The sequence below is a fragment of the Microtus oregoni genome, unplaced genomic scaffold (assembly GCF_018167655.1).
Source record: "Microtus oregoni isolate MIOR12 unplaced genomic scaffold, Mior012 000018F_ref0000195, whole genome shotgun sequence".
Lineage (NCBI taxonomy): Eukaryota > Metazoa > Chordata > Mammalia > Rodentia > Cricetidae > Microtus > Microtus oregoni.
Genome location: NW_024543077.1, coordinates 39,164,599 through 39,192,144, shown reverse-complemented (window position 1 = coordinate 39,192,144; position 27,546 = coordinate 39,164,599). Strand labels below are relative to the sequence as shown.

Here is a 27,546-nt window from a genome sequence, read left to right as displayed (position 1 = left end):
AGACAAGGGAGCTGAGCAAAATTCTCTGTACCCCTTATAACCTTCCCAGTCTTCTCCATCACCTTGTCCCTAGCCTTCCCAGCCTTCTTCATCACCTGGTCCCTAAACTTCCCAGCCTTCTCCGTCAACTTGTCCCTAACCTTCCCAGCCTTCTCCGTCACCTTGTCCCTAACCTTCCAAGCCTTCTCCGTCACCTTGTCCCTAGCCTTCCCAGCCTTCTCCGTCACCTTGTCCCTAGCCTTCCCAGCCTTCTCTATCACCTTGTCCCTAACCTTCCCAGTCTTCTCCATCACCTCGTCCCTAGCCTTCCCAGTCTTCTCTGTCACCTTGTCCCTAGCCTTCCCAGTCTTCTCTGTCACCTTGTCCCTAGCCTTCCCAGTCTTCTCTGTCACCTTGTCCCTAGCCTTCCCAGCCTTCTCCATCACCTTGTCCCTAGCCTTCCCAGCCTTCTCCATCACCTTGTCCCTAATCTTCCCTGTCTTCTCCGTCACCTCGTCCCTAACCTTCCCAGTCTTCTCTGTCACCTTGTCCCTAGCCTTCCCAGTCTTCTCTGTCACCTTGTCCCTAGCCTTCCCAGCCTTCTCCATCACCTTGTCCCTAGCCTTCCCAGCCTTCTCCATCACCTTGTCCCTAATCTTCCCTGTCTTCTCCGTCACCTCGTCCCTAACCTTCCCAGTCTTCTCTGTCACTTTGTTTCTAGCCTTCCCAGTCTTCTCTGTCACCTTGTCCCTAGCCTTCCCAGTCTTCTCTGTCACCTTGTCCCTAGCCTTCCCAGTCTTCTCTGTCACCTTGTCCCTAGCCTTCCCAGTCTTCTCTGTCACCTTGTCCCTAACCTTCCCAGTCTTCTCCATCACCTCGTCCCTAACCTTCCCTGTCTTCTCCGTCACCTCGTCCCTAACCTTCCCAGTCTTCTCTGTCACCTTGTCCCTAGCCTTCCCAGTCTTCTCTGTCACCTTGTCCCTAGCCTTCCCAGTCATCTCTGTCACCTTGTCCCTAGCCTTCCCAGTCTTCTCCATTACCTTGTCCCTAACCTTCCCTGGCTTCTCCATCACCTTGTCCCTAACCTTCCCAGCCTTCTCCGTCACCCTGTCCCTAACCTTCCCAGCCTTCTCCGTCACCTTGTCCCTAACCTTCCCTGTCTTCTCCGTCACCTTGTCCCTAGATCTTTCCCTGCCCACCAATCTACAACATCTCAATCGCTCAGGTGGAGGTGGCATCTCTGCTCTCCAAGCCTGAAATTCACTGTATTCCACAGTCTTCACTACAAGAATATCAGAGAATGAGTCCCGCAGAGCCTACATCACGAGTATCCTTCTCAGAGTCCACCTGGCATCTGGTACTCAACTAAGACTCTCCCAGGGGTGCCCATCCCAGTCCTCCTGGTGTAGGCACCCAGCACCCATCAGACTGAATTTGTAGCAGTTGCGTTCTCAGAGATTTTACAGATGCATCTATTTATGTATTGACTCTTCCTTCATATATTAGACAGAAGGAAACACTGTCTACAATATCCAGCTGAATATTGCCTTTTCCATCTTAAGTCCAAAGTGGCTCATTGTATATGTGAACAAGACCTCCCAGTTCACCTGGTCAAAAAGGTCTTAGGTTTTGATTGAAATTCTGTTTCTAGGCAGGTTCCATCACATATAAATTTTATTTTTAGGATTTGTTATAACCATGGGGCAGTGGATAGTTTTAATTATTGAAAGTTATGGCTTGAAGGGGTCCCCAGAAGTACTAGAAAGTGAATTCCTCATACTGAATGCTGGGAGGTAAACCCTTAACGTTGTGACTGGGACTGAGGACGCCATTCTTATGATGAGATTGCAGTGGTTACAGCAGGGGATTTGTAGTGTAGACCTTCAACTCTGTCACGCCTTCTTTGCCAGTGTTTGATTTCCCAGCCTCTAGAACCACGAGCCAAATAAGCTTCTCTTGCTTACAATTTCCTGTCTATAGGGTTTGGTATCGCAGCAGTAGGAAACACACACAAAATAGTTTTCTTATATTACGGAAAAGTAGGGAAGAAATGATGCACCCAAAGATTGACAGTGTACTAAGAAATTGCCTTCTTCCATGCTCACAATATCGGAGCTGGCTTGCCCATGCCTCTGTCAATGGGGTTGGCTAAATTGTGCTGCTCACGCTTGCTAGCAGGGCTTGCTCTCCCGAGTGTTGCAGCTGGTGGCAGGCAGGGGCAGCTCTCCGTTCCTGTGACCTCAGGACCAACTCTCCACCTGTGTCAGGCGTTGATGGTGGTGGTGGGGGGAGGGTGCATGGGGAGCACCCCCCCCATGCTGCTATATTACAGATGGGCAAGGGGGACAGCTCTTCCATATTCATAACTTTGGGGCTAGCTTACCCACACCTCCACCAACAAGACTGGTTCTATCATGCTGCCCAGGCCAAGAGGAGTTCCACTGAGCGTCCAGCCAAGAAACCAGGGGCCTCGAACCAGACCGACGATTCTTCGCAATGAACTCTTGCAAGTTAAGATACACGGACAAAAGGGTTTACGGTGTGACTCACTGTGTCATACTGCAGCTTCCATGACAAGATTGATTTTTTTTCCTTTTTTTTTTTTTAAATTTTATCTGGGGGAGAGGTGTGAGGGTGGAGGGTGGATACAAAGGAACGAGAAACGAATGGGATCCAGATGTGAAAGACTCAAAGAACAGATAAAAAGGAAATTAAAAATAAAAGCACCAAAATAAATAAATAAATAAATAAATAAATAAATAAAGTACCCTTCTGGGGCTGGTGAGCGAGCCCGGTGGGTAGGCATACTTCCTGTGCAAACACGAAGACAGGAATTTAAATCCCCAAGCCCCATGGAAGCAGCTAAACACGGCTGTTCACAACCGCTGTTCACAACCGCTGTGCACAGCAGGCAGACAGGAGGGTCTCTGGGGCTTGCTGGCTGTCAGCTTGCCTTGTGGCACAGCAAGAGGCTCTATCTCAGAGGAATGGGTGGAGGGTCCCAGAGCAAGAGACCCCTTACAAACTCCTCTGGCCTTCATACAGGCATACACGCCTGCACACACGTGTACATAGAACACACACCAGCATACATGTACACACACACACGTAGACTTCTGAAGTTACTTGAGAGCTGCAGCGTATATAATGAATCCACACTCTAATACCCTCAATTTTCTTCCAGTCCACCTTACAAAAGGAGATAAAATAATCTGGTCTAAAGAAAGAATTTAATAACATTTTTCTTGTCATATTGTCTTTCCCTTATCCCAGAAGAAGCATCTCTTTAAGATAGCAATACCTAGTTCCTCCAAGATCCTACTATGAACTAATCTAAGGGACTGGGACTCAGACAGACCCTGACAGGCAGGATAGGGAGAGGGGTAGCAGCTATGTAAGCAAGATGGTAAGGGGCTTCTTCCTCACCCTCCAGCCCTGAGACAAAAGTCTGGCAGCTAAAACAACAGCCTTGAGGGTTTTTCCTCCTGTCCATAGGGGTCCCTGCTCCGCAAGTTCAAGGCTTAATGAGGTCGGGTTTCACAACTGCTGTGAGCCAATCAGTCATTCTGTCTTCCTCAAGCTGAACAACCCTAATTTAGGGGAGGAAGACCCTTTGAAGACTTAAAAACAAACAAACAAAACACAAAAATAAAAACAAAACCCCTAGCCCTTAAGAGAAGCTGGGCCTCAGGCTCCCAAATCCCCCTCTGCTTTGGGGAAGGTTTCACTCCATGTGCTTGCTGTGTGTGTGTGTGTTTCTTCACCCCCTAATAAAAACCTTTCTTTATTGGCGGATTCTGGCTGATCCTCTCTGCGGCCTTGGAAGATTCCCCAGCTGTTCCACGTTAACGCTCAAGATGTTTCCTGCCTTTTAATTCTTTAACCGGCATAGAAAACAACCGAACAGAACAAGGAGCCTAGACGGGAACAGAACTATGGGGCTTTTCAGTGTGGTGGGGTGGAGGTGGGGATCCTCTGAGTCCGTGCAGGGACAGATGGCGCAGCTCTTGGAGGCCACGTACTATGTGGCTTCAGGACTCAGTGACATCTACACACTAACAGTTCAGAGTTTCTCATCCCGTGCAGCAGCACCAGCAGCAGCAGCAGCCAGAGCTGCAAGGCATTAACCTCTGCGTGCATGCGCGTTGCGCTCTCTGCCCATCACCCTCAGCAAACACACTTAGGAACAACTGACCTGTGGTCCCACGCAGAGCCCTCGGGGGTTCCTCCAGTATCGAGATCTTTCTCTCACGTGGCGGGAGGGCCGGTTTTTCTCGGGCAGAGTCAGGGGATGAGCTGTCCTTGTCACAGCCATTCATGTGACCATTTTGCATCAGCGGTACCTGTGGCTGCAGGGGCCCCATCTCCGCCCTTTCCGCCTTGTCCTTGGCATCTTTGTTGCTTGGATGCTGCTTGGATTTGCTTCTTTTCCTTTTGTTATTCTGCATCGGGGGAAAACAGATGAGAAAACAGAGCTGTGTTCAGCAAAGGCTCCTGAGCATGAAGTAAAAGGAGACAATCTTTCTGCCACCTGGTGTTTAACAGAATGGGTGAAAACACATTTTTATTAAACACCCAAGTTAATCTAAATATTGTGCTTCTAAAGTCAGTTATTTAATTTTTTTTATGTTGCGATTGTAGTAAGCGAAAAGTTCCCTTAATTTTTAAGGGAAAAAAAAACCAGGAGTAATAATTAAATAGCAGGGAGGTAATTTAGGCAACTTAAGAAATTCTCTTAGAGCACGGCTGGCAATACAGAAAACTTTAACAGCTCTGGGAGAATTGGTGAGATAAGGAAATAATAGCTTCTGCTTCTGAAGCAGTTCAGGATGGGGGGGGGGGCAGCTGAACACTTGGGTACCATGATCTGGAGGGAGCCTGAGTGACAGGAGTAACCCGCCAGTGCAAAACCAGCCTTGTGTAGCAGTTTCCTGCAACATTGTACCCTTCTGGAAGCTCCTTAAGAAGGAAGGTAAGCAGCTAAAAGTAGCTCAGGAAGTCCCTGAAACTGATCAGATCTACTCGGTCCCTCCGTCCTAAGCTCCTAAGAGTAAACAATAATGTTGGGAGGCCCTGCCCAACCCGACTAACCCAAAGAAGACTTCGGAACAAACCAAGCTGGCTGGGAGAAGAAGAAACCAGCTGAGCGGTCAGGAAGCGGTTTAGACCAACTGAGGCACCTGGAAAAGGCAGCGTCCAACCTGCTGAGCTGCCTGCAGGCTGCGCCAAGTGCTCCAGGTTCCGTTTGGTGAATTGTAACCCACGCTGGAGTGGGTTTTGTCTTTCTGAGTCATTTATGCTCCTCTAAGTACCCCCTCACCCATATTCCTGTAATGAGCCCCAATAACACTTATCGGTTTCACCAAATTAGACTTTGGTCTGTCCCGAGATCCTGTCTGGGGGGAACAGATGTGTGTTGTATCCCCCTAGGGGAAGTCCGTCACACAACCAAAGCAGCACAAAACAAGTCACTGACCAATCAGGAAAGTACAGGAGTGGCTGCCAGCGTCCAGCAAAACCAAGGCGGCCAGAGGCTTCGGAATCATCCTATGGTGATCATTTAAGTCAGGGCAAGCGCTACTACAGGGTAACACCAGGTTTGTCCACTCCACCCGGACCCAGGACCTCTCAGTGGCTAGCGGAACAGAGCAAGGTTTGCTACATACGCTTTGAAATACCTCCGCATTACATTTTCATTCAAAGCGTTTTAGACCTTCACGGAACTTTGCTGTAGTTTTCCTCAGACGCTTGCTTGATCAACGAGCATCCGGGAAATGAAGAACGTGTTCCTAATTTACACATCTAGTTTTCTTAAATTTGCGCATGCTCTCTCTGCTTCTGTCGTGCTGCAAAGCGTGTGCGGATGTCTGAGGACAACTTGCGGGAGCAGGTTGTCTCTTCTCCCACCGCAAACGCAGGAGGTCAGGCTGGGCAGCAAGCGCCTTTACCTGCAGAGCCACCCAGGAGCCCTTGACGTTGGTATTTTCTTTATGTGGTATCCCGTGAACTTAGCAATCAGTGTTGCAGATGCCTGACCCAAATTAGAAAGTATGTCTCCCCCTGTGGAGTCTGTGCCTGCCCGCAGGGCACCAGCCTGGCTTTATCCTCCAAGCACTCAGAGACCTGAGGAAACTGTTTTTCCCTCTTTAGCCTCCCTACTTCCTGACTCTTCCTTTAAAGTCGTAATCATGTCCCGGCTCTTCTGAGTGAGAGATCTGTATTGTTGAGCACAGGTAAAAGGCTATGGAGGAGACTAACACCCCCACGCCCTCACACACACCGCTGACTTTTGGAGTTTTTGTCCAGTGTCCACTGGGTTGGGTCTGGAGACCAAATCCCTATAGAACCCTTAGGACGGAACTCAGTAAGGACCTCTGTCTGCAGCTGCTGATTGTGCCTGCCTGCCATCCCCAAATCAGAGAAATTCAAAACCCAAACCACACATCTGAAACTTTCCCATGTAAAGCTAAATGCGGCCTTTCAGTCACTTGCAAATCCTCTGCCTCTGTCTCCCGGGGAAGATTAAAGGCAAGCAGACAGTGTCAAAAAGGGGTGGCCAGCAAGCCGGGGAGCCTCTCCTGACTCCTCCTCTTCCACGTGAAACCGCCAGGACAGTGCAGGCCTAGTCCAGCACTTCCTGTGATCTTGCGGCTCCACGAAAGCAGCCTTACTTTTTCATCTGTTCAAAACCTGTTGCACAGGCCTGGGATTTTCCCTTTCAGGGCAGGGTGGGTTGGTATCTTATGTCTATGAGTAGCAAAACCCAGGGCTGCGTGGTGCCAGCCTGGAAACACAGTGCTGTGTGGCTATGAAGAGCAGCAGACTTGTGTGTGTGTGTGTGTGTGTGTGTGTGTGTGTGTGTGTGCACGCGCGCGCGTGCGCACGCATGCACACACATGCAAAGACACCGTGCTGTGCCCAGGAATCACAAAAACCTGTGACCAGACGGTATAGCCTTATCATGTGGATAGGACAGAGGAAAACCCCCTGGCCATTGCTGACTAGGAGTGGTTCAGGAGTGTTCCAGAAGGACCATGCACTCTATGGCTTTAAGGCATCTACTCTTTTCACTAAAGACTGACTTCAGGGCAAAAGGTACCTTACAGCAGCCTTAGATAGATTTTTTTTTTCAGTTGGAATACAAAAGTGAAAATACAGTTAGAGCTTTTTTAAGTATCTTGAAGCATTCTTTAAATCTTTCCTTTGTGCTATGGGATATGTTTGGGCAAGTTAGCATCCTCACTACTTTTGAATTCTGTTGCTGGCTTCCCCTCAATACTTACTCATGAAGAAGCACAACTCTGGTCCTCCTTAAGCACCCCTGGTGGGTAAAGACACTGTACAGAAAACAAGGCCATCAGGAGTGGCTGGTAAGGAAAGAGAGGCCCGGAATCGGGAGCTTTCTGGGTGTGCATATTAACGAACATGAAATTGGCAGCTCTGTTGAGAGGGGGTAACAGCTCGGAGGGTTTGATGGAAGATGTTACTAATTCGCCATCACCCTTGATCTGACTTACCTTCTTCTTTCCCGTCATGTTCCATTCTTTGAGAACTTGAATTGCACTGCCTAGATAAAGAGAAAGAGCGTTCAACAAATATCCACGCAATCAAGGCGGCAGAGAATTCATCTGAGCCGTGGTAGCAATGGGGGGAGGGGCGGGGCGGACTCCTTCATTTATTTTGATACAGCAGGCCTTAATAAAAGTGCAAGTTTCGCTTCTCATTTCCAAGATTTTCATTTAATTCACCACACAATCTTGGTTTTATAAAAATATTAAGCCCTACTTCGCGAGGCTTACTTTTTTTTTTTAAAAAAAAATCGTGATATTGTCTTAGGGAATATGAAATATATCTTGAGAATTTTCTGGTCGCTTCATGGCCATAGGTGGAATTAAAATTGTTCTCTTTGATGTGCGAATAAAGCAACTATACTCTGAGCCAAACACAGGATTTTCTGTGTTAAAAGTCGTGGCAGTTGGGCCTTTCTGTGCGGCCATCCTTTCTGTGTTTTCACTCTTGCTCACTGTGCTCGAGACTCGCAGGGGCTGAGGAAGGCAGAACCTGTTCTGGCTTCTCTCTGTCCACCATGAGAGGGGAGAATGTGTTCTTTTCAAGGCTTCTATTTCACAAGCAACCACGTTGATTACATGACTAAAGGGACCCCAAGTTCTGCCTGGTCCGGTCACATCCATGTCCTGATGAGGACACATGCCACCACTGCCAACTACAGTCAGTTTCCACGCACTTGAACCAAATCATTCCAACCTTCTGGGAGCAATTTCGACAAGTTCCTGACAAGGAAGAGTCAGGGGATCCCATATCAGCAGGTACTTCTTCAAGGGTCCCAAGTAGTCCAACAACGTCAAGCATACTCCGATCCCATGACACTGACAGCTACCTACAAGGTCCTGGCTAACCAGAGATTAATTTAGAATGGGTATTAATGGTGAATTTCCAACTAGCAGGCCCCTGTGATGGACGACACTGAGAGTCGAAGGCTATGGTGTTTAGACAGACTGGTCACTCCTATCTGCCCAGAGTTCCAATTCAGGGCCCTCCTTTTGAGTTTGAGTTTGCCAGGCCCTTGAACTAACAAGGCTGCCCACAAAAGGAAACTAGAATTTTCTCTCCCTCCCTCCCTCCCTCCCTCCCTTTTTCCTTTTCCTTTTTTCTTTTTGTTGGGGGTGTTTTGAGATAGGGTTTCTCTGTGTAGCTCTGATTGTCCTGGAACTAGCTCTTGTAGACCAGGCTGGTCTCGAACTCACAGAGATCCGCCTGCCTCTGCCTCCCGAGTGCTGGGATTAAAGGCGTGCGCCACCACTGCCCGGCCATGAATTTATACCTTTCATTAACTGGGTCGGCATTTCTCTAATTCCCCCGAGGAGTTTAATATTTGTGGACAGCGTCCTGGTTTGGAGCGTTACCGGTTGGTTACACATCAGAGTCACTCTTACAGCTAAGCTTCTATCATCTAAGCAAAGTTAAACTTGAGAAAACAGTCAAAGCCATTCTTGTCGGGAGGTGGGCTGCTGTGTTTTCGGTTCCGCGCTCATCTGGTTCATGTTCGTATTTTGATGCTGGTCTCGTTTGCAATTTGGACAATGAGCCTACACAGTAATTGTCAAGAAATCCTTTTATTGACAAAGGATTCGGAAGGCAGCGTGATTCAATTGGCTGTGTCAAAGATGGCTGGAGGCGTGTCCTGTCGGGCCTTTGGGTTCCTGATTTCAGTGTGGCTCACCAAGGACACTCCACAAGTATTTTTCGACTCTGACTGGGTTTTAAGCATCTTTTCCCATTGGTTTACAACTAAACAGATGAGGAGCCTCTCTTAAAGCACTCGGAGAGCTTTAAGGAGGTCTTGACGTGGAGAAACTGAGAGTCGCAGCGGCAGCAAGGCCTTGCGTTCAAATTCCCGCAGCTGCTGGCCTCTGTGCATCTGATTAGGGTCACACTGCAACAGAAACCCCTCAGGATTTCAGGGAGGTAGGGGTGGAAATGGAAGCTGCAAGTAGCCTGGAACATTGTTTTTCCTCAACCTTTTCCTATGCAGCAAGGAAAATCTGAGAGGAGAATTTTGAATTTCTCTATTAGGACATGCCTGTTTACAAAACCTAAATAAGGTGCATGTGTGTGCGTGCATGCATGTGTGTGCGTGTGTGCATGTGTACATGCATGTAGGTGCATATGTGTGCATGCCTGCATGCATGTGTGTGCGTGTGTGCATGTGTTCATGCATGTAGGTGCATATGTGTGCATGCCTGTGCGCATGTATGCGTGTGTGCATGCGTGCAGGCATATGCGTGTATGCATGTAGGTGTGTGTACACGCGCATGTGCACGCATGTGTGTGCATGTGTGCATGTGTGCATATATGCGTGTCTCTCTGTGTGCGTGTGTGTGTAGTGGGGGGCAAATCACAGCTACCATTCGGTCCTAATGATTAAAGATTGTACATTGATATCTTCACAGTGTGCATAGTCACCGAAGCAGGGCAAACGTTGCAAAAGTTGCACACCGCGGCTTTGTTCATGGGTTTGTAAGAACGATCATCATCTGCCCCATGCCCTTAGGACAGAACGTGGGCACAGTGCTTGGCTCTGGCCCTGAAATGCTATTCCCCTTGCAGAAAACTCAAGACATTTATTCCGCGTCTCGCAAATTAAGGGAATCATGCTGTCCTTGACACCACGAGAAAAAGCTATGGCTGAGAGGTGCTGCCCGGTCTTCCTGACCTTGTCTGTCAGGTTGCGTTTAGTAAGTCCATTACTTACAGGGCAGAGAACGATTCCAGGAAACAAGGCATATAAGAACCGCGACGAGAAAGAGATCTTTACTCACAACAAAACATAAGAAAGAAAACCTCTCTACAGTTTACAGAAAAGAAACCCAACCTTGCAAATGTGTAGGAGAAACATTTTTCCAGATCTGAGGTTCACCAGTACCATTGGCAAGGCACTTGCTAAAAAAGTATAGAAGGACTTTCTCCTAGGAAACCAAAATCAATGAAGAGGTGGATGAACTGATGGATATGAAGGTCACGAACAGAAAACATTGCAGTGGGGAATTCAGTCCACTGAGACGGGCCCCACGAGACATGGGACTTCGGCATCCCAGCCACGACTCTCAGGAGGCTTCAGCTAGTTGAAGAGGCAATGCCTTCCGGGTCAGCAAGGTCCTCTACTCACAAGGACGCCACCAAGTAAAGGACATTCTGAGCAAACTGAAATAACTGACAAAGAAACCAGTAGCTTTATAATTAGTGTCCTCTAGGTCTTTACAGTCTTATTTTAAATGATAAGAAAAGACCTTTCTGTATTCTGCTCTTACAACATCTGTGTTCGTTTGATGCCGAGTGTGATTTTTAGTTTCTTTATTTGTTTTGTTCTGAGACAAGGTTACGCTATGAAGCTCTAACTGGCCTAGAGCTTAGGGTCTCATTATGGATCCCTACCCGGTCTGAAACTCACCATGTTGACCAGGCTGTCCTTGAACTCAAGGAGATCTGTCTGCCTCTGCCTCCAGAGGGTGGGAATAAAGGTGTATCGTGCTTTTATTTTTATTTTTTATGAGAAGTATTAGAAACTAAGTAATGTTCGTGTTCAGTTCATTTAAGGGGAAAAAATACAGGGTATCTGGACTAACGAGCCCCAACGTGTTCGGTTTCAGGAGGGCATGCATACGTACCATCGACGAAGGCTTGCACGGCTTTGTCCACGTTAAAATCAAACTGTTGTAGCACCAGGACGATCTCATTATTGCTTTTGTTCGGAACGACCGATCTAACTGCATAGATCTAGAGGAAAAGGGAAAGGAAAGCAGAATGGTAAACACCCGAGTTTTCTTCCTCTTCAGATCTCCCGCTAGATGGAGCAGAAGTATATCTCAGAAAGGCCCTGGAAAGCCAACCATCGGTCTTCTTGCCAACAAGCGTACTCCAGGCCTTGCAGAGAAGCGAGCATTCATCCGGGGGTGATCACCTTGATGGCTACTTTATTTGTGCACACACCTCTACAGAGATCTCCTTGTGAACCCATAGGAACAAGTGTGCGGCGCCAACCCTGGTTTGGCAGCCAACCCTCTGGGAGACTGGAACGCATACAAGATGTGTTTCTTGCCGAGGACACAGAAATCTGTTTCTGTCTCCAGCTTCCTTTCCACTGGCTCGGGGAGGGGGGGTATCTTTAGAAAATATACAGAAATAGCTTCCCGCTACAGCTTCTCGCTGGGCACAGTGGAGGTAGTCATCGGAGGGTCACGGAAGTGTGCTGTGAAACTCCATGGGTGTTTATAAAGATAGGCAAACACGGAGCTCTGCGCTAGGGAAATGGTCATTCCAGCTATCTTACAGAAAATGCTCCCAAACACCCTTCTGAAGGGGGAAAAAAACCAACATCGAACAGAGTAAAAACAAACATGTTATGCACCAAGGAGTCCGATGCTCTGGGGCGGGCGTTCAGTCCTCCATGACGCCTACGCCTCCCTCCATCAGATTTAGCATGGTCTCTCTTTGGTTGCACGCTAGAATCAATTGACCTTTATCTCGAAGATCCTGTGGTTATTGCGGACTGTTCTGTGTCTTGTAGCAGAACCCTTCTCCCCTCTTTCTTTCATGAGGAGCATTTCCATGCTAACCAATGCTAGAGTCCTGCGCGGGGCAGCGGTAGGCGCTCATCAAAGAACCGAACAATCCAGACACAATCCACGTGGAGTTAGATCACGGCCAGCGAGTTTTAGAGTTAAATGGATTTGGTTATAATTGGATTCGTGGGGTATGGATTATAGAAGCGTGGGACGGGCGATATGACACTATTGACCAGACATTTCACTGAGCCGCACAGGAAAACAGACAGCTCGTTCCACACAGATCTGTGTGTAATGGTGTTTAGGTTATAATGGGAAAACACCTAGGCTATGGGCACAGGACTTGTAGAAGTGTTGACGTTATTATTGATCAGACGATTGCTTTCAAATCCTGACATTTAAAAATATTAACTATTTGGGCTTTGCTGAGTTTCTAATAAAACATGTGCTTGTATATGTCAATCTGTACTCTGTCAGGTTTTTATTATTCTCACATTGTATGGCTCTTAGTTTCTCTAGACTTCATTAGAAAAACCAACTCTTTAAAATTCCAAGTTCCTCACTGTTCTGCTACCCTGTCTTAAAAAAAAGAAACAGTTGGGTAAATACTATTTATTTATTTTAGGGCCTCATCATATGGCCTCAAAGTCTCCTGTCTTGGCCTTCCCACTGGCAGATGAGTCACCAAGCTGACAGAATGAATATTCTTTTTAAAATACTTATTGTAGCAGTTCCAAACCCGTGGGTCACGGCCCTTTGGGGGGCTGCGTATCAGGATATCCTGTATATCAGATATTTACATTATGATTCATAACAAGAGTGAAATCACAGTTATGAAGAAGCAAACAAATAATTTTATGGCTGGGGTCACCACACCACGAGGCACTGTATCCAAGAATAGTAGTATTGGGAGAGCTGAGAACCAATGACTTATTGCCTGAGGCGACACCAAACTTCCTGACACCTAAAGGCCACAGGGATGCAGACAACGATCAAACGGCCAGAGAGAGAGAGACCGGACTTACATGTTGCACACACACACACACACACACACACACACGTGCTGTGACATCATTGCCAGGGGCATCTGACGTGGCAGAAGCTCTCAGAGGTGGAGGAGGGGTGAGAGCAGGAGGGTGGGAAAGGAGAGCATTCTGGGAAGAAGGAAGAGCATGGCTGGAGGCTACTCCACAGTAAGGATGGAGGGGAAAGGGCGGGGCTGTTAGAGCCCAGTGCAGGTCAGACTTGACAGGGACCATGCCAGGCGGGGTCTCCCAGGCTTCGGAAATCATCCCTCAGTGGTTTATGGGGGGCTCTTCTTGTGTGTATTTATCATGTTTAGAAAGATAGGTGTTCTTTCTCACTGAACATGAAAATGCTCTTAAGGGAAGCCAAGATGGGGCTGAAGACGGAGCTCAGTTGCTTGGCATGTACAAGGTCATATATTCAAACCAAGATGCAAAGACACAAAACCACTTAGCCCAGGAGAGTCAACAGCAATAACAGGTAATCTGTGCTTTGTCCCCTACGAGGGCCTTGCATTTACCTTTTCGACTTATAGTCTCTTTTAAGTAAATACAGTTTTAGCAGTTCAAGCCACTACAGTTTGTTTATATGCAAAACGTCTTAATAATGACCATTATTATTTGCCACTTCAAGCATGCCTACCTGAATAATAAAATGCTTAGCTATTAATTACATTAAGTCCATCATTGCAACGCTAGACCAAAGTTTTCAGGCCACCTACGCACAGCGGCACGAATAGCGGAGACCAGAATTAGAACACAAACATAAAAAAATAATTGTTTCTCGATTACTCTCCTCTGCAAAACATAATGCTCTATTGTGCTTAGGCGAGAGCAGTGTAAGCTACTGCTTGCGTAGACAACTTTCTCTTCAGGCATTTATTTGTGTTATTTCTCCAACCCTTCTAAAAAAAAAAAACGGAAACAAAACTCATATGAGCACGTTTGGCTATGTGCAGACGGACGACATTCTGTGTCTTCACTGGCATGTGTGTTGGGGGGTGAGCGTATGCACATACGTGATATGAAGGCCAGAAGTCAACATCTGGTGTCTTATGCGCGCGCGGTCCCTCTGCCTTAGATTGTGAGAGCTACTCTCTTAGGGGTCCTGGAGCTCCATCTAGTTGAGTTCCAGGAATCTGCTTGACTCTACCTCCTCAGCCCTGGGATTACCCATGTGCATCATCGTGGGTGCTGGGCATCAAACTCAGGTCCTCATGCATGTGCTGCAAGCGCTTTGCCTATGGAACGATCTCCCAAGCCCTCCTCATTTTACATAGCTTAGCTCTGCATGCTTCTCTGGGAAATCATCACCCACAGAGTTGCGATATCAAGTCTGTGCGATCTAGAGCCAACTCCTGGAGGATGATCCTGAAGTAGAAGGGGTATTCCAAGCTTTGTAGAAACGAGCAGATACATGGTAGAGTCCTTGCCTGTTCTTGGCTACTCCTCAGGGACGCTGAATTCTGGGCTAACTTCTGCTCTGGTCGGTGGGCTTTGTTAATGTGAAGAGGGCGACACAATTCACAAATCCCCCGTCTTATTTCTTCAAGGAGGATGGAGAAACCGTATGTGCTCCTGTGTTGCACATCAGCAAGCAGGAACCAACCGGCTGCTATTCGCCATTGGGCAGAATTGAGGGGTCTGAGCATTAAAGTCCAGGAAAGATTCGTGTTCAAGTGGCGGCAAACACAGGCATGGATGGCCACTGGGGTGCTCAGAGGCTGCTTCTCAGAAACGCAGCTCCCAAGAGCTGGAGGAACAGCCCCATCATGATTCATGAAATGCATGCAGGCTGTGACTGTGTTGCAGGGATCATGGCTGGCGCTGCTTCTCACACAACCACTCATTCCCCACCACAGCCCCAGGCGCTCCCACAGCTCTACAACAAAGCTGGAAGCTGCTGCCCTTGACAGTACTCCTACTGGGCTCCCCTGCCAAACTAACAGAGCCGGTCCATCAGTGCCCACAAGGCAGCCATTCGGGCTTTTGGGTGACAAAACTCCTAGTTAACACTTCATTTAGCAACGGCCTTAGCCTTCCCACGCCACGCTCATCTGTTTTGTTTCTACTAATGTACGTCTGGTCTGGCAAATTCAATGTGCTATTTGGAAAGGGCTTTGCTGTGAAGTTACCTTCTGCGTTGCTTTTATCTGGATTCTCTCCTTTCTCTGAAAACTTTCCTATCCGGCCCCACAGGCTCTGGCATGTTCCATACCTGGTCAACCAGGTTGGCTCCTGCACTAACCAAGCAGCGGGATGTTCAGGGTGTTGTTGGGTTGAAGAGCTGGTAGCAGACATCCTTGTTTACGCTGCACACTATCGAGCCTGTCTGTGATGGCTCCTTAGACGTTCTTCTGGGCTTGCCACTGAGTCTTAAACTATGTTGGAGTTTCCAAAGTAATTCAGACAAGAATTTCCAATCTACTTAAACTGCTGTGGGATTAGCCAAGACCCAACATTATCAATGGACACAAAATAGCTGGTCTCTCTACTTCTAGCTTCTTCTTGAAAATCCCATTCTGAGGCTGCTGCCTTTCCAAAAATATGGCTGTCCCATGGCACAGAGAGACATGTGTTCCAGGACCCCTAGATACCAAAGCCATGGGAGCTCAAGGGCCTTATTTAAAAAAAATGGGTATTTACATGTAACCTATGTAGATCCTCTATGCACTTTCAATATTTATTTTTAAATACCCCCAAAGAATGAAAAGAGTTATACTGCATTGTTTAGGGACTCATGATAAGATAAAAATTCTTTCTATGTTCGGTTTCTTCCCAAAATGTTTCTAATCTGCGGTGAACTAAGCTCATGGGTACAGAACATGTGGGCCCAAGTTTTGCTGCTGTATAATCAGGAACGAGAGTGTTTTCAGAGTTTGGGGAAATAGAAAAAAAAGTGCAAAACCAGAGTCAGCTTAGGAGACAGACATAGGCTGAGTCCTCTTTGAGTGATAGATGCTAAGGATGCAAGAAAGAGCCAGCTACAGTTCTGCCCCAAGGGGGCGCCGTGGAGCAGCGCGGCCAGCAACTCTATCAACAACTCTATGAACAAGGTGCGGGGCGCTCAGAGAAGAGCAAGGACACCTGCCCCAGGACAGAGGATGCTTCCTAGGCGGAACGATGTCGCGGACGGAGCACGGGGTTAACAGAGCTATGTTCTAATCTTGGCTCCAAGCACCAACTCTGTGACACGGGTGAGCTACTCAGAGCTTTGAAACTTGTTTCCGTAGGTGTAAAACAGGCGATTATCTGCAGGAGTCTGTAGAGATGGAGGGTGGGGGTGGTGGTGGGGTGGGGGTGGGGTGATGCCTGCGAGGTGTCTGCTAGAGAGGCTGACCCGAAACAGATTCACAACAAGCCATGGAAATGCAAGAACAAGTAGCTAACGTGCTGGCTGAGATGTATTTGGGAAAGATTACCGTCTGTACCAACTGCTTGGAGAAGTCCTTTCCTCCCCAAACTCAGGGACAGTGGGCCTGACGCTGTCCCCCAAGCCCCCTGTCTTTACTCCATCCATTTAAAATGTGGCCAATGTGCACGTCCCTCTTACCCTCACTTAACTGCTTGCTAAAAGTTTAGTCCTGGCACTGGCATCTGGACCAAGCAGGAAGAGTTCGGCCAGTGGCAGAGCCGGGAAAGAGATGTGCAGACATTGACGAGACGAACAGACACAGATGCCCTGTGGCTCACAACAGCGGTACGGCACCCGTGAGCTCATCCTAAGTCAAAAACCCTGTCAGCCAAAAGTGCATTGGTGGGGGTGGGGGCAGGGAAACAAGGGCTTGGTTGGTAAAGCGCTGGTTGTTTAAGGATGAGGCCCCAAGTTTGGGTCATAAGCACGTACACGCCTGAGAACCCGGCCATAAGAAGGTGGGGGACAGGAGGATCTCTGAGCTTGCTGGCCAGCAGGCGTAGCCAACCAGTGAGTTCTGGGTTCAGTCAGAGACAGTCTCCAAGCTAACGTGGAGGGGTGATTGAAGAAGACATCAGGCATTGACTTCCACCGTGCCTGCAGCTCACAAACACACGTGCTCACACATGTGAGCTTAAGCACATACAAATTAAAAACTTGCAAATGCATCTGGTGTACTTGCCCTAACAGAGTGCAACGGCTTAGGCTAGTCTGCTCACGTGCCACGGCTTAGGCTAGTCTGCTCACGTGCCACGGCTTAGGCTAGTCTGCTTACATGCCACGGCTTAGGCTAGTCTGTTTACATGCCACGGCTTAGGCTAGTCTGCTCACGTGCCACGGCTTAGGCTAGTCTACTTACGTGCCACGGCTTAGGCTAGTCTGCTTACATGCCACGGCTTAGGTTAGTCTACTTACATGCCACGGCTTAGCCTAGTCTGCTCACATGCCACGGCTTAGCCTACTCTGCTCACATGCCACGGCTTAGACTAGTCTGCTCACATGCCACGGCTTAGACTAGTCTACTTACATGCCACAGCTTAGGCTAGTCTATTTACATGTGTTCAGTGCAATCTCAGTAGCCTCCAGTTGGGCAGCGTCACTCAACACAAAGCAGGTTTTGCAGTAAGGTGCCGAATATCTTAATGTATTAATACTGTGCCCAAAGCGTAGCCAGGAATGGCTGCAAGGGTGTCGCATTTGCACAAGTGCGAGGCTGAAAATTTGTAAGTCGAATCATGGTCAGTCGGGACCGATGGTCCGTAATTGCCTCTCACGGTACGAGAGTCGGCACAGGAAGCAATCAGAGCGTATTCACAGCGACAATGGTCAGGAAGCCGGCAGCATGAAAAGCCAAAATGCACCAGTCAGACTCTTTAACGATTATCCGGGATGGGAGACAGAGTGGAGAGGCATGGGGCCGGTCTTGAAGAAAGCTGCCACCCCCCTCACCTCCCCAACCCCCACGCTCTGTTTCCTTAGCTCTCCCAAGTCATCTGACACCCGGACAGACCTGTGTAATAACCTCTTTTTTTATTTGTACTTGTTTGAGAAGGTTTCATTTTCTAAAGCACGTGGCAGGTGCCCAGAGGCTGTATTAGCAAATGGAGCTAGAAATGAAAACAACACAAACTGCCCATCTAATTGGTGAAGGAAGAGAACGCTGGAAGGTTTTAAGGCTAAATACAGTCCGAGGGTAAAGCGAGAGGCCAGGAGATGAGAAGCCACAAGTCTACCTATATACCCCCTCTGGCTCTCACGCATGCTCCGGAATTGGAGCCCGACTCTATCTGATGCAGTGTGAGTTACTTGGGGCGAATCTATACCCCCACAGCATCTTAAACGCTGGGGGAACTCAGTACAGGGCCGAGGCACAGTATCTGCCGAGAGGCCAAAATGAAAAGAGGACGCGAGGGATCTGTTGAAACGGTCACGGGAACACTCCACGGTGTAATACACCTTTGTCAGTGCATGCCCACAGTTCAGCAGGAAGTACCAGGCAGTATTAAAAAGCTTAATAGATTCAAGCCACAGGTCCCAGCTGCAGATGGTGGCCTCCAGCCTCGAAGAACTGACACACTCAGAGATGAACACGAACCTACCCTGCACAATCAGGGCAGCCGTCAAACGGCCAGCAGCCTCCTCTTTGCACCAGTGAGAACCAGTTATCGATGGGTTCACCATTCCTGCCACACTGAAAGGGGTTTATCGTCGGTCGGGACCATTCCTGCCACACTGAAAGGGGTTTATCGTCGGTCAGGTCATAAATTCTCACACGCGGAGCCGTTCGGAGATGCCTTAGAAACAGTTCCTTCCCTTGCTATGTTTCTCTTGGCTTGCTGGACCAGAAGTATTATCTATACATTAACGAAGGCGGTTTCCACGGGAGTCTTCTTGGGGGGGGGGGGAATAAAATATCTTTTGCAGCCTGATACCTTTGCATCGAGAATAATTCCATAATTTAATTGCTTTTCCAAACATCTACTTCCTGCCAGCAAAAAAAAAAAAAAAAAAAAAGTATGAAGTGTTGTCACAGTCTGCTCGGCTGACTTTTTGGAAATTAACACCACTGGCACAAATCAAATTAACTTTTGGGGGTGAGCAGAATAGGATTAGAAAGAAAAATGAAGCTTTGAAGATGGGGGGGGGGCGCCATGTTGACAGAATCATAGGAAACCGGAAGGGAGGGTCTTGGTGACACTCTCCATGGGCCTCCTGAATCTATCTCAGTTAGCTGGAACCTACCCAGAACCACGTAGACACTCAGGGCATGTAACTGAATTATTTTCAAGGTACTGCTTGGTCCCAGAATGTGGCAGGCCAGAGCGGCTTTGTCCACGCTCTGGCTCCCCAGAACCTACGAAGACGTTGAGATTCAGGGCATGCTCGCTCTGCAGCTGGAACGGCGGTTGTTAACAAGCCCCCACTAAAGGACAGAGATCACCCCATACTATGTGAGTGGGGCTCAGTGCCATGACAGGAACCTACAGATATGGAAGGAGGGAGAGAGTAGGTGACAGCAATGTAAAGTAATACATAACAAGCCACTTCCAGGCTTGAAGACCAAGGGAATGGTAAAGCCAGGAGCCAAGACAGCTTCCAAAGTAGAAAAGACCAGAAAACCAACTCTTCCCATCACCCACTCCTGATAGGAATGTGGCTCTGTGGACGTCTTTTGCTGTGCCCTCTAAGTCCTGGTCAGTCCCCTGACCCCCAGAGCTTTCAGGTGCTTCTTTTATACTGCCTTAAGCCCCGAAGCCTTTAGTAATGGTGGGTGCAATGAACCCCCATTTGAGGACCAAAGTCCACTGCGTGCTTGCTCCTAATCAGGAAATACGATTCCTTCCCTACCCGGTAAGCAAACCCCCTCCCTCCCTGACCACACGTCCTCGGCAGTCCCAGTTATTCATGTACTGTAGCTTCATCTCACAAGAGAAAAGTTAGAGGGGTCAGCAAAACAGTGCAGAAGACAAAGTGAAGTAATAAATACCAGCTACTCGGAGCTGGCCTGCTACCAAAATCCCTCTGCCCCTCACCTGTTCGCTCCCTCCTCTCTCTCTAACGTAGGCAGGCTCCTTTTGTCTCTCGGGGAGACTCTGGAAAGGTCTCCTAATTGGATTTCTGGCTTGGTGTTTCCCCCTCTCAAATCCATCTTAAAACAATTGGTGTATAATTTACTGCCTGAAGTGTTTGGGCGTGTCCATTGATGGAGACAGGAGCAACAGTGAGGAGGAATTTGAGGAGAGGAGAGAAAGGAGATAAATTATGAAAGCAGATTCCCTGAGGAAATGAGAAAATGGTGTTGAGCTGTGGAGGGGCTGGGAACATCTCAGGTTAAGCAAGCACTTCCCCGGGGAAACCTGAGGCAAGTTTCATAGCCAGCGCGCACCTAAGAATGCAAGCATGGTGGTGCATGCCTGTCACCGCAGTCCCGGGGACGTAGATCTCCAGGGTCCAGTGGCCAGCAAGCCAATCTAGCAGAAGCAGGACGCAGAGAGACCCTGTCTCCAAAGACAAGGTGGTGGATGGCTTCTGAGGAACAGCACCCAAAGTTGCCCTGCACATGGGCGTGCACATACTCAGAATTCTGAGACAGAGGAAAGGGGAGAGAGGCAGAGTGGAGAAAATAAAAACTCGAGAGTGTTATGGGAACCATTCGTGTGAGCGTTGAGGCTTAGGCAGTGGAGAACCGGGTAGAGCTGCCTTCGTGGGAACTTGAGAGGAAGAGGCCGTAAGGAATAAAGAGTGCCGGATAGGCCTGAAGGTCCGTAAATGCCGGACGGCATGAATCGGTCAAGGAGTCTGCTGGCACGACTTTCCCCAGAGATTCTTAGCAAGCTACCAGCAGAGGAGCGGGATGATCCGTGTTTACAAACTGTAAAGAGTAGAACGGGAAGTCCCAAGGCTTGGGCATTCCAGCGTATTGTTAAAGTAGCTGATGAAGTCATCTAAAGCCTACAGAAGACATTAGGACCCCAGAGAGGAATGATGGGACCAGACATCCTGCTGAGATGAAGGAAAAAATGAAAAGGGCAAGAGACGTTGGCGATGAGAAGCACATAGCAGAAGAGGGACCGCTTGGCCTTTTTAACCCTTGCTCCCGGTACAGCTTTCTGGCATCTAAGAAGGCTACCACTTTTCTACAGCCCAGCCCAGCCCAGCCCAGCACCTGTTTCAAAGAATGCCACCCTGACAGAGCAAACACTCTGCCCTGCGTCTTCCGTGAGCTTCAATCCCCTAGCTCTCGCCGTCCAGTCAAACTCTCGCGAGTGTTTCCTATTGAAAGTGCCTCTGTAAGTAAGCACACTGCTCAACTTTGGGGGTGCAGGGACCAAAGAAGAGAGGTGTGGCACCTGCATCTGTCTCGGGAGGGGGGGGTCCCCACCTACTCATCCCAGCTGTCAGAAATAACACCGATGCTTGAGGGAACACACTAATCGCTGGCCTCCATGGAGCTTATCCGCGGCCGGTTCACCCACCATTCTCGTGACGAGGGCTGCGGCTCTTGGCCTGTGATGAGAAACTAACACACAGGCACGGGTTTGATATCCATCTTTGTTAAATGTCAATATGTAAGTTCAGACTCGGCACTCCAGCCAGCTGTTGCCTTTTGGAGCCTTGAGATCTCACTGCCACAAACAAGGAACACGTTAGCCATGTCTTCCAATTTGGTAGCCCTTAAAAAGCCAGTTGCTGGCTTCTCTTAGAGAAGATTTATTGATTTAAGTTTTGTGTAGGCTGGAGCCAAATTGTTGATTTGAATTATTAGGAGCCTGAGTTGAGTCAAGGACGGGAGTGAGAGTATGGCCACAAGAATGTCCTCAGAGCTCCGAGTAATCTTTTCATTCATGTTCCTTTTCTATTTATTCCTTAACTCAGTCACAGTGAACAGACTCTGAAGCTGGACCACAGGCAGCTACAGACATGCTGCGTGGCCTGCCGAGAAAAGTTACGGTCCCCAAACATAGATGTTTGATGAATTTAGTTAAAAGACATGAAGATGTTTTGTTGTCTGAGAACCAGAGAAATGCAGAGGGCTGAAACTGGCTTAAGGGGGATGAAGGGGAAGCAGATGATGGGGTGTCCAAGAGGAACAACACAGAGGATTCAGGGGATGAAGATGATGGGGTACCCAAGAGGAACAACACAGGACACAGGAAGTATCCTCAAAGCAAAGCAGGCCTGATCCTTGGAGCATCAAGTAGCAAAAGTTAGGATGGAATTTCGGAAACAAAGGCATGGGACCAAAGTGGTCCAGGCCCTGTAACTACCAACCTGGAGCCTGATTCTAAGGCAAAGTCTCTGAAGATTTACTCAGGGGAAAAGTATGATATTTGTACATTTAAGGTCATTCTGTTTTCTTTGTGTATGAGCTCAAGGAGATCAAATGAATGCCCGTTAGGATTTTCACACAGAATTCTGGGCAAGAATTTGGACCAATCTGAGCAGTGTGGAGAAGGGCTCACAGCTTACTTGTGAAGAAACAACTGGCTTCTGTTTAGATGCAAAGAACAGGAAGCAGGAAGCAATTCGGGTGGGGACCAGTTTAGCAGTAAAATTTTCGCCAGGCTCTGATGAGCACCCAGGATTGAGAACCATGAATCTGAGATAAAATGGGAGTTACAGGTCAGGTTTGGCCCCATGCCTTTGTCTCTGAAATTCCAGTCCTTTTAATACATGGCCTGCAAGGAGCATGGGCCGTCCTCCTCCTCTGAGCACGTGCCCTGTGTTGTTCTACTTGGAACACTCCATCTCTCTCCCTTCACTCGCTTCTTAAACCAATCTCAGCCCTCAGTGTTTCTCTGGTTCTCAGACAGCAAAACATCTTCACTCTCCTGACTAAGGGGAGGGAATAGGAAAAACAGAACGGTGGCACAGGAGAGGGCTCTTTGTAGGTCTAAATGCTCACCTCTCAAGTAATCTTGAGGATGCTACAATTCTTCTACAGCTCTCATTATTCACGTAACACTATCACTTCAACGATAAAGCTTTTGTAAAGTAAAACTGTCGCAGGCAGACGTACGCTCTCTTTTTCCTTCTCTCCTAGTGTCGAGGAGCTGAGCCTGGCCTCACTCACTATGTAGTGGAGGATGTCTCTGAGTTTACGATCTCCCCCCTCGCTGTCTCCACCTCCCAAGGGTTCAGATTACAGTAGTGTATCGCCATGCCCAGTTTATGTGGTTCTGGGGGTCGAACCCCAGGCTCTATCTGCTAACCAAGCTATATGTCCAGCTCAGGTGAGCCCTCTCTTGAAGAAGGTATGGTAGTTACCTACTGTTAAGTGACCGCTAAGCACAACTGATCTGGTATTTTCACTGTCTCTGTGGAGATGCACTTGGGAGTGATGTGGGAGTCCCCTCTGTATGCTGTGATTACCATTAATGAATAAAGAAACTGCTTTGGACGTATAGCAGGGCAGAACTTAGCTAGGTGGGGAACACTAAGCTGATGCTGGGAGAAAGAAGGGCAGAGTCAGAGAAGAAGCCATGGAGCTGCCACGGGAGACAGAAGCTGGGAATTTTACCCAGTAAGTCACAGCCACGTGACGATATACAGATTAATAGAAATGGGTTAAATTTGTATGTAAGAGTTAGCTAATAAGAAGCTAGAGCTAATGGGTCAAGCAGCGTTTTAATTAATACAGTATCTGTGTGATTATTTCAGGTCTAAGCTAGCAGGGTGGCTGGGAAGAACAAGTAGCCTCCTCTAACATGGGAGAAGTTTGGTTGAATGAATTTTCCCTGGGTCATAGACACAGAAAGACAATGGGGTGAGACCATTAGCTGAGCAGTGTGTTCTCTTTGTATAACATGAAGATCACTCCATGGGGTTTCTCGATGAGCTTGGCTGGTCTTTCTCATAGCATGGTAACCTTATAATAGACTGTTTACAGAACAAGCCAATACCCCATGCAAGCACCCCAACTATGACATAAGTAGCAGCATCCCCCCACTTTGGAAGCAACTTGTTTCTTACTACACTAAGTCAGCCTGCTGCAAAGAGCCTATCTCCTTTTAAGATGCTAGGTCTTGATACGGGAGATACTTTTGTAGACATCACTGCTGAATACAATTGGCCTGAAAGGGTACAGACAACAAAAGCAAGGGGCCATGTATATGATGGTTGCTAATGGCAACGGTCCCTCTAATATACACTGAGACATGCAACAGGCTAACAAACCCTTCATTTCACCCATTTAGATGGCATGTATTCAGTGTAGGCCTGAGTTGGTTTTTGGCTGTTGCTTTTTTTTTTTTTTTAAGTCACTGTGTTTGGTTTTTTTCTTCCAATTTCCCCAGAATAATTAATTAGACATGCAGATAATTTTAGAGGCAGTGAGCCCCTCAGTCCGCTAAAAGTCTGCTTCCATCCAGCTGGCCACATACTCGGTGGCATTAGGGCTTAGGTAAATATTCTGTCTGTGTCTCTGATGAATTCCATATTTAGACTTATTCCTGAAGAAAAAGAAGCAATGCTATATTCACAAGCTGCTGTTTTGGTTTGGGTATGTTAACAAGAGTAGACAAACAAGATACTTTTAATTTATCCCGTTCCAGAAAGAATATCCAGAACATTCTTTCCGCATTTTCTCTGCGGTTTCCTCTACTTGAGGAAAAAGTGGTAACTATTTCCATTCACCCTTAATGCAGTTCTTCTATCTTTTTCTCATTCACCAAACTTCCCAGATAAGAAGTATTATAAAAAAGGGTGTAATTCACTTATAATCCTTTAATCAATACTAGAATAGAAAAAGGTAATTGCCATTTGGTCAATAGCAGCTGAAGAGAGTTAACTTAATCTCTAAAGTATATTAGCTTTGGATATTTCTTCACTGTGGTGTGGGGAAGCAGATCATAAACCTCCATGGACACTGGGAATACAATTCCTTTTTATTTACAAGGGTGGACCAGTTTTAAAAAGGCACGCTGTTTTAAAATAATCAAAATGATTAGTTAACTGACCCGATCCTGTTTTTCCTACAAGTTTCTGTTTGTTTAGGTTTCCTCTAAAGACAGTAAAGAAAAAAATATATAAAACAGCCTTCAGTCCAATAAGCCAGCTACATCTGGCTGTAGGTATTAAAAGAAAAGACCAATCTCTCTCCCTAATGGATGACAGACACACACAGAAAACTTCCGGTGAAATGTGATGCAGCCTTAATAAAAAGAAAATGCTCAGATATGCAGCAACACAATGGCATGGATAAACTTTAAGGACAGTCTGCTAACGCTAAGAGCCCGTCACGGGACCCATGCGGCCGAGCTCCACTCCTAGGAAGTATTAAATAATCAGACTCTTAAAGCAGACGATACTGTGGTGGTTTCCAGGGACCGTGAAGGTAGGCACCGGGAAGAGAGAAAGGGACAGCTTGATTCTTACCAGACAGGTGAATCTCAGAGACATTGTGCCCATAGCTAACGCCATGTCATAGGTTTGAGATTCTAAGAGGGACATTGTCACGTTAGATATGTTACAATAAAAACCCTCATTATTATATAATTGAGAAATGATATTTATTTCAACAACTTTTCCTAATAGTTACCTTCAAAGATGGAGAAGCAGAATTCTGAAGAGTCCTAAAGACAGAGCCACAAGGAATGTGGGCTGGCGAGTCACAAATGAACGCTTCAGTGGTTTAATGACATTTCTGCATTTCCACAGAATAGAAGTTTGTGCACGCTAATCCAAACAGAGGAGCTACCATGGAGTCTGAGGAAGCACTCCCTCTGCGGTCCAGCACCCTGTCTGTATCTTTTACAGTGCATGAGACCACAGGTTGATCTACTAGAGGGAGGATTCTTGCCCCTTCAGGGTAATGAATCAATTCACCTGGGGCAAAAAGACAACAAGGCGGACAGAGCAGACACTATGTAGCAAAAGAGCAGACACTATGTAGCAAAAGAGCAGACACTATGTAGCAAAAGAGCAGACACTATGTAGCAAAAGAGCAGACACTATGTAGCAAAAGAGCAGACACTATGTAGCAAAAGAGCAGACACTATGTAGCAAAAGAGCAGACACTATGTAGCAAAAGAGCAGACACAATGTAGCAAAACACCAGACACAATGTAGCAAAACACCAGACTTTCCCGGGGAAGGAACTGGACCTCTTTCTACTTTAAATGTGGCTCGAAGCAGAGTTAGGGGCAAAGGTTATTAAATGATGCCTTACTCTAGAAGTTGAGAAGACCCTCATACCAGTGGTAGCACAGTCCAGTGTGCAAAGACAAGGGAATTCTGGGTCATGAAGTGTGTGTGTGGGTGTGTGTGTGTGCCCTTACACATGAATGAGGAGATCAGAGGAAATTTAATTACTGCTCCTTAGTTGTTGTCTATTTCTGGCCTGGTGTTAGACAAGTAGGCTAGGCTGGCTGGCCAGGGAGCATGCAGGATCTACCCGTCCCTTCCTCCCAGCAACGGGACACACGTACACACTTCTGTGCTTGGCTTTTAAATGTGTTTTCTGGGGACTGAAGCCACGTCTTCTTGCTCCATCAACTGTCACCTGTTCTAGCCCACTAGCCCCTTAAGAGCTTGTATTTTAATTTGCTAATTATTTCGGAGCAGTGGTTCCAAAACTTTTTATTTATTTTTTTCCCCCAGCAAAATAAAGAACTCGTGCTTTTACCATATGATAAAACTCCAAAATAAATATCTGAGGAGATACTTTGTTTGTGATCTATCAAATAAAGCTTGCCTGAAGATCAGAGTGCAGAGCTAGCCAGTAGCTAGCCATAAAGGCCAGGCAGTGGTGGTGTTCACCTTTAATCTCAGCACTCAGGAGACTGAGGTAGACGGCTCTCTCTGAGTTCAAGGACACCCTGGGCTGCAATACATTGTTCCAGTTGCAAAGAGAAACAGGGCCAGACGGTGATGGCTCATACCTATAATCCCAGTACTTGGGAGTCACACACCTTTAATCTCCACACTAGGGGGCTGGAGACTGGAAGGGATATGGCTGGGCAGAGAGAGGAATATAAGGTAGGAGGAGACAGGAGCTTATAGTATTCAGTCTGAGGACTTATAGAGACAGGGCACCCAATTCAGGCTGGAGATTTCATAGACATAAGAACTAGTGGCTGGCTGCTCTGCGTCTCTGATCTGTCAGCTTTCATCCCCTAATATCTGACTCCGGGTTTTTATTATTAAGACCAATTAGAAATTGCGCTACGTATATCTCAATTTTCTTTTTACAGTTTTTTGATGCAATTGAGTTTTGTGGAGGCTAGAGAAGTCCGTTGTAGGAGGCACAGTTTGACTGACAGCCCAGCCATGCTGTGCTGGTCCCATGCATTGCCCCTCTAGATGCTGTCAGTCCCCACTGTGAGGGGCATAGAGTCTTCCAGTTGGCAGCTTTGATCTGAATCTCCCCATCAGTTGGAGACCTTTTCTGCTGGATTTTTCTCTTTTTCCCCTCCTCTCAAAGATATCATAAAGGTTGTCTCTAGCTGCATCTGCCTTCTCTCTTACATTTGCCACGAAATCACTACCCTGCACCTCCACCCTACGGAGGCACACCCCACCTCCTGCCTTCCTACGAACGGTC

The 27,546-nt window shown here is 47.5% G+C and overlaps 1 protein-coding gene across 9 annotated transcripts in view; it reads right to left on the bottom strand.

Annotated features, from left to right (window-relative positions):
• LOC121458927 (SPATS2-like protein) overlaps positions 1-27,546 on the bottom strand; it is a 156,872-nt gene that overhangs the window by 47,561 nt on the left and 81,765 nt on the right. For all 9 annotated transcript variants that reach the window (XM_041668331.1, XM_041668332.1, XM_041668339.1 and 6 more), the window contains 3 exons: positions 11,166-11,274; positions 7,497-7,546; positions 4,175-4,421 (listed from right to left, as the gene is read on the bottom strand). In XM_041668331.1, the coding sequence (XP_041524265.1) occupies positions 4,175-4,421; positions 7,497-7,546; positions 11,166-11,274 (406 nt within the window). The remainder of the gene's footprint in view (positions 1-4,174; positions 4,422-7,496; positions 7,547-11,165; positions 11,275-27,546) is intronic.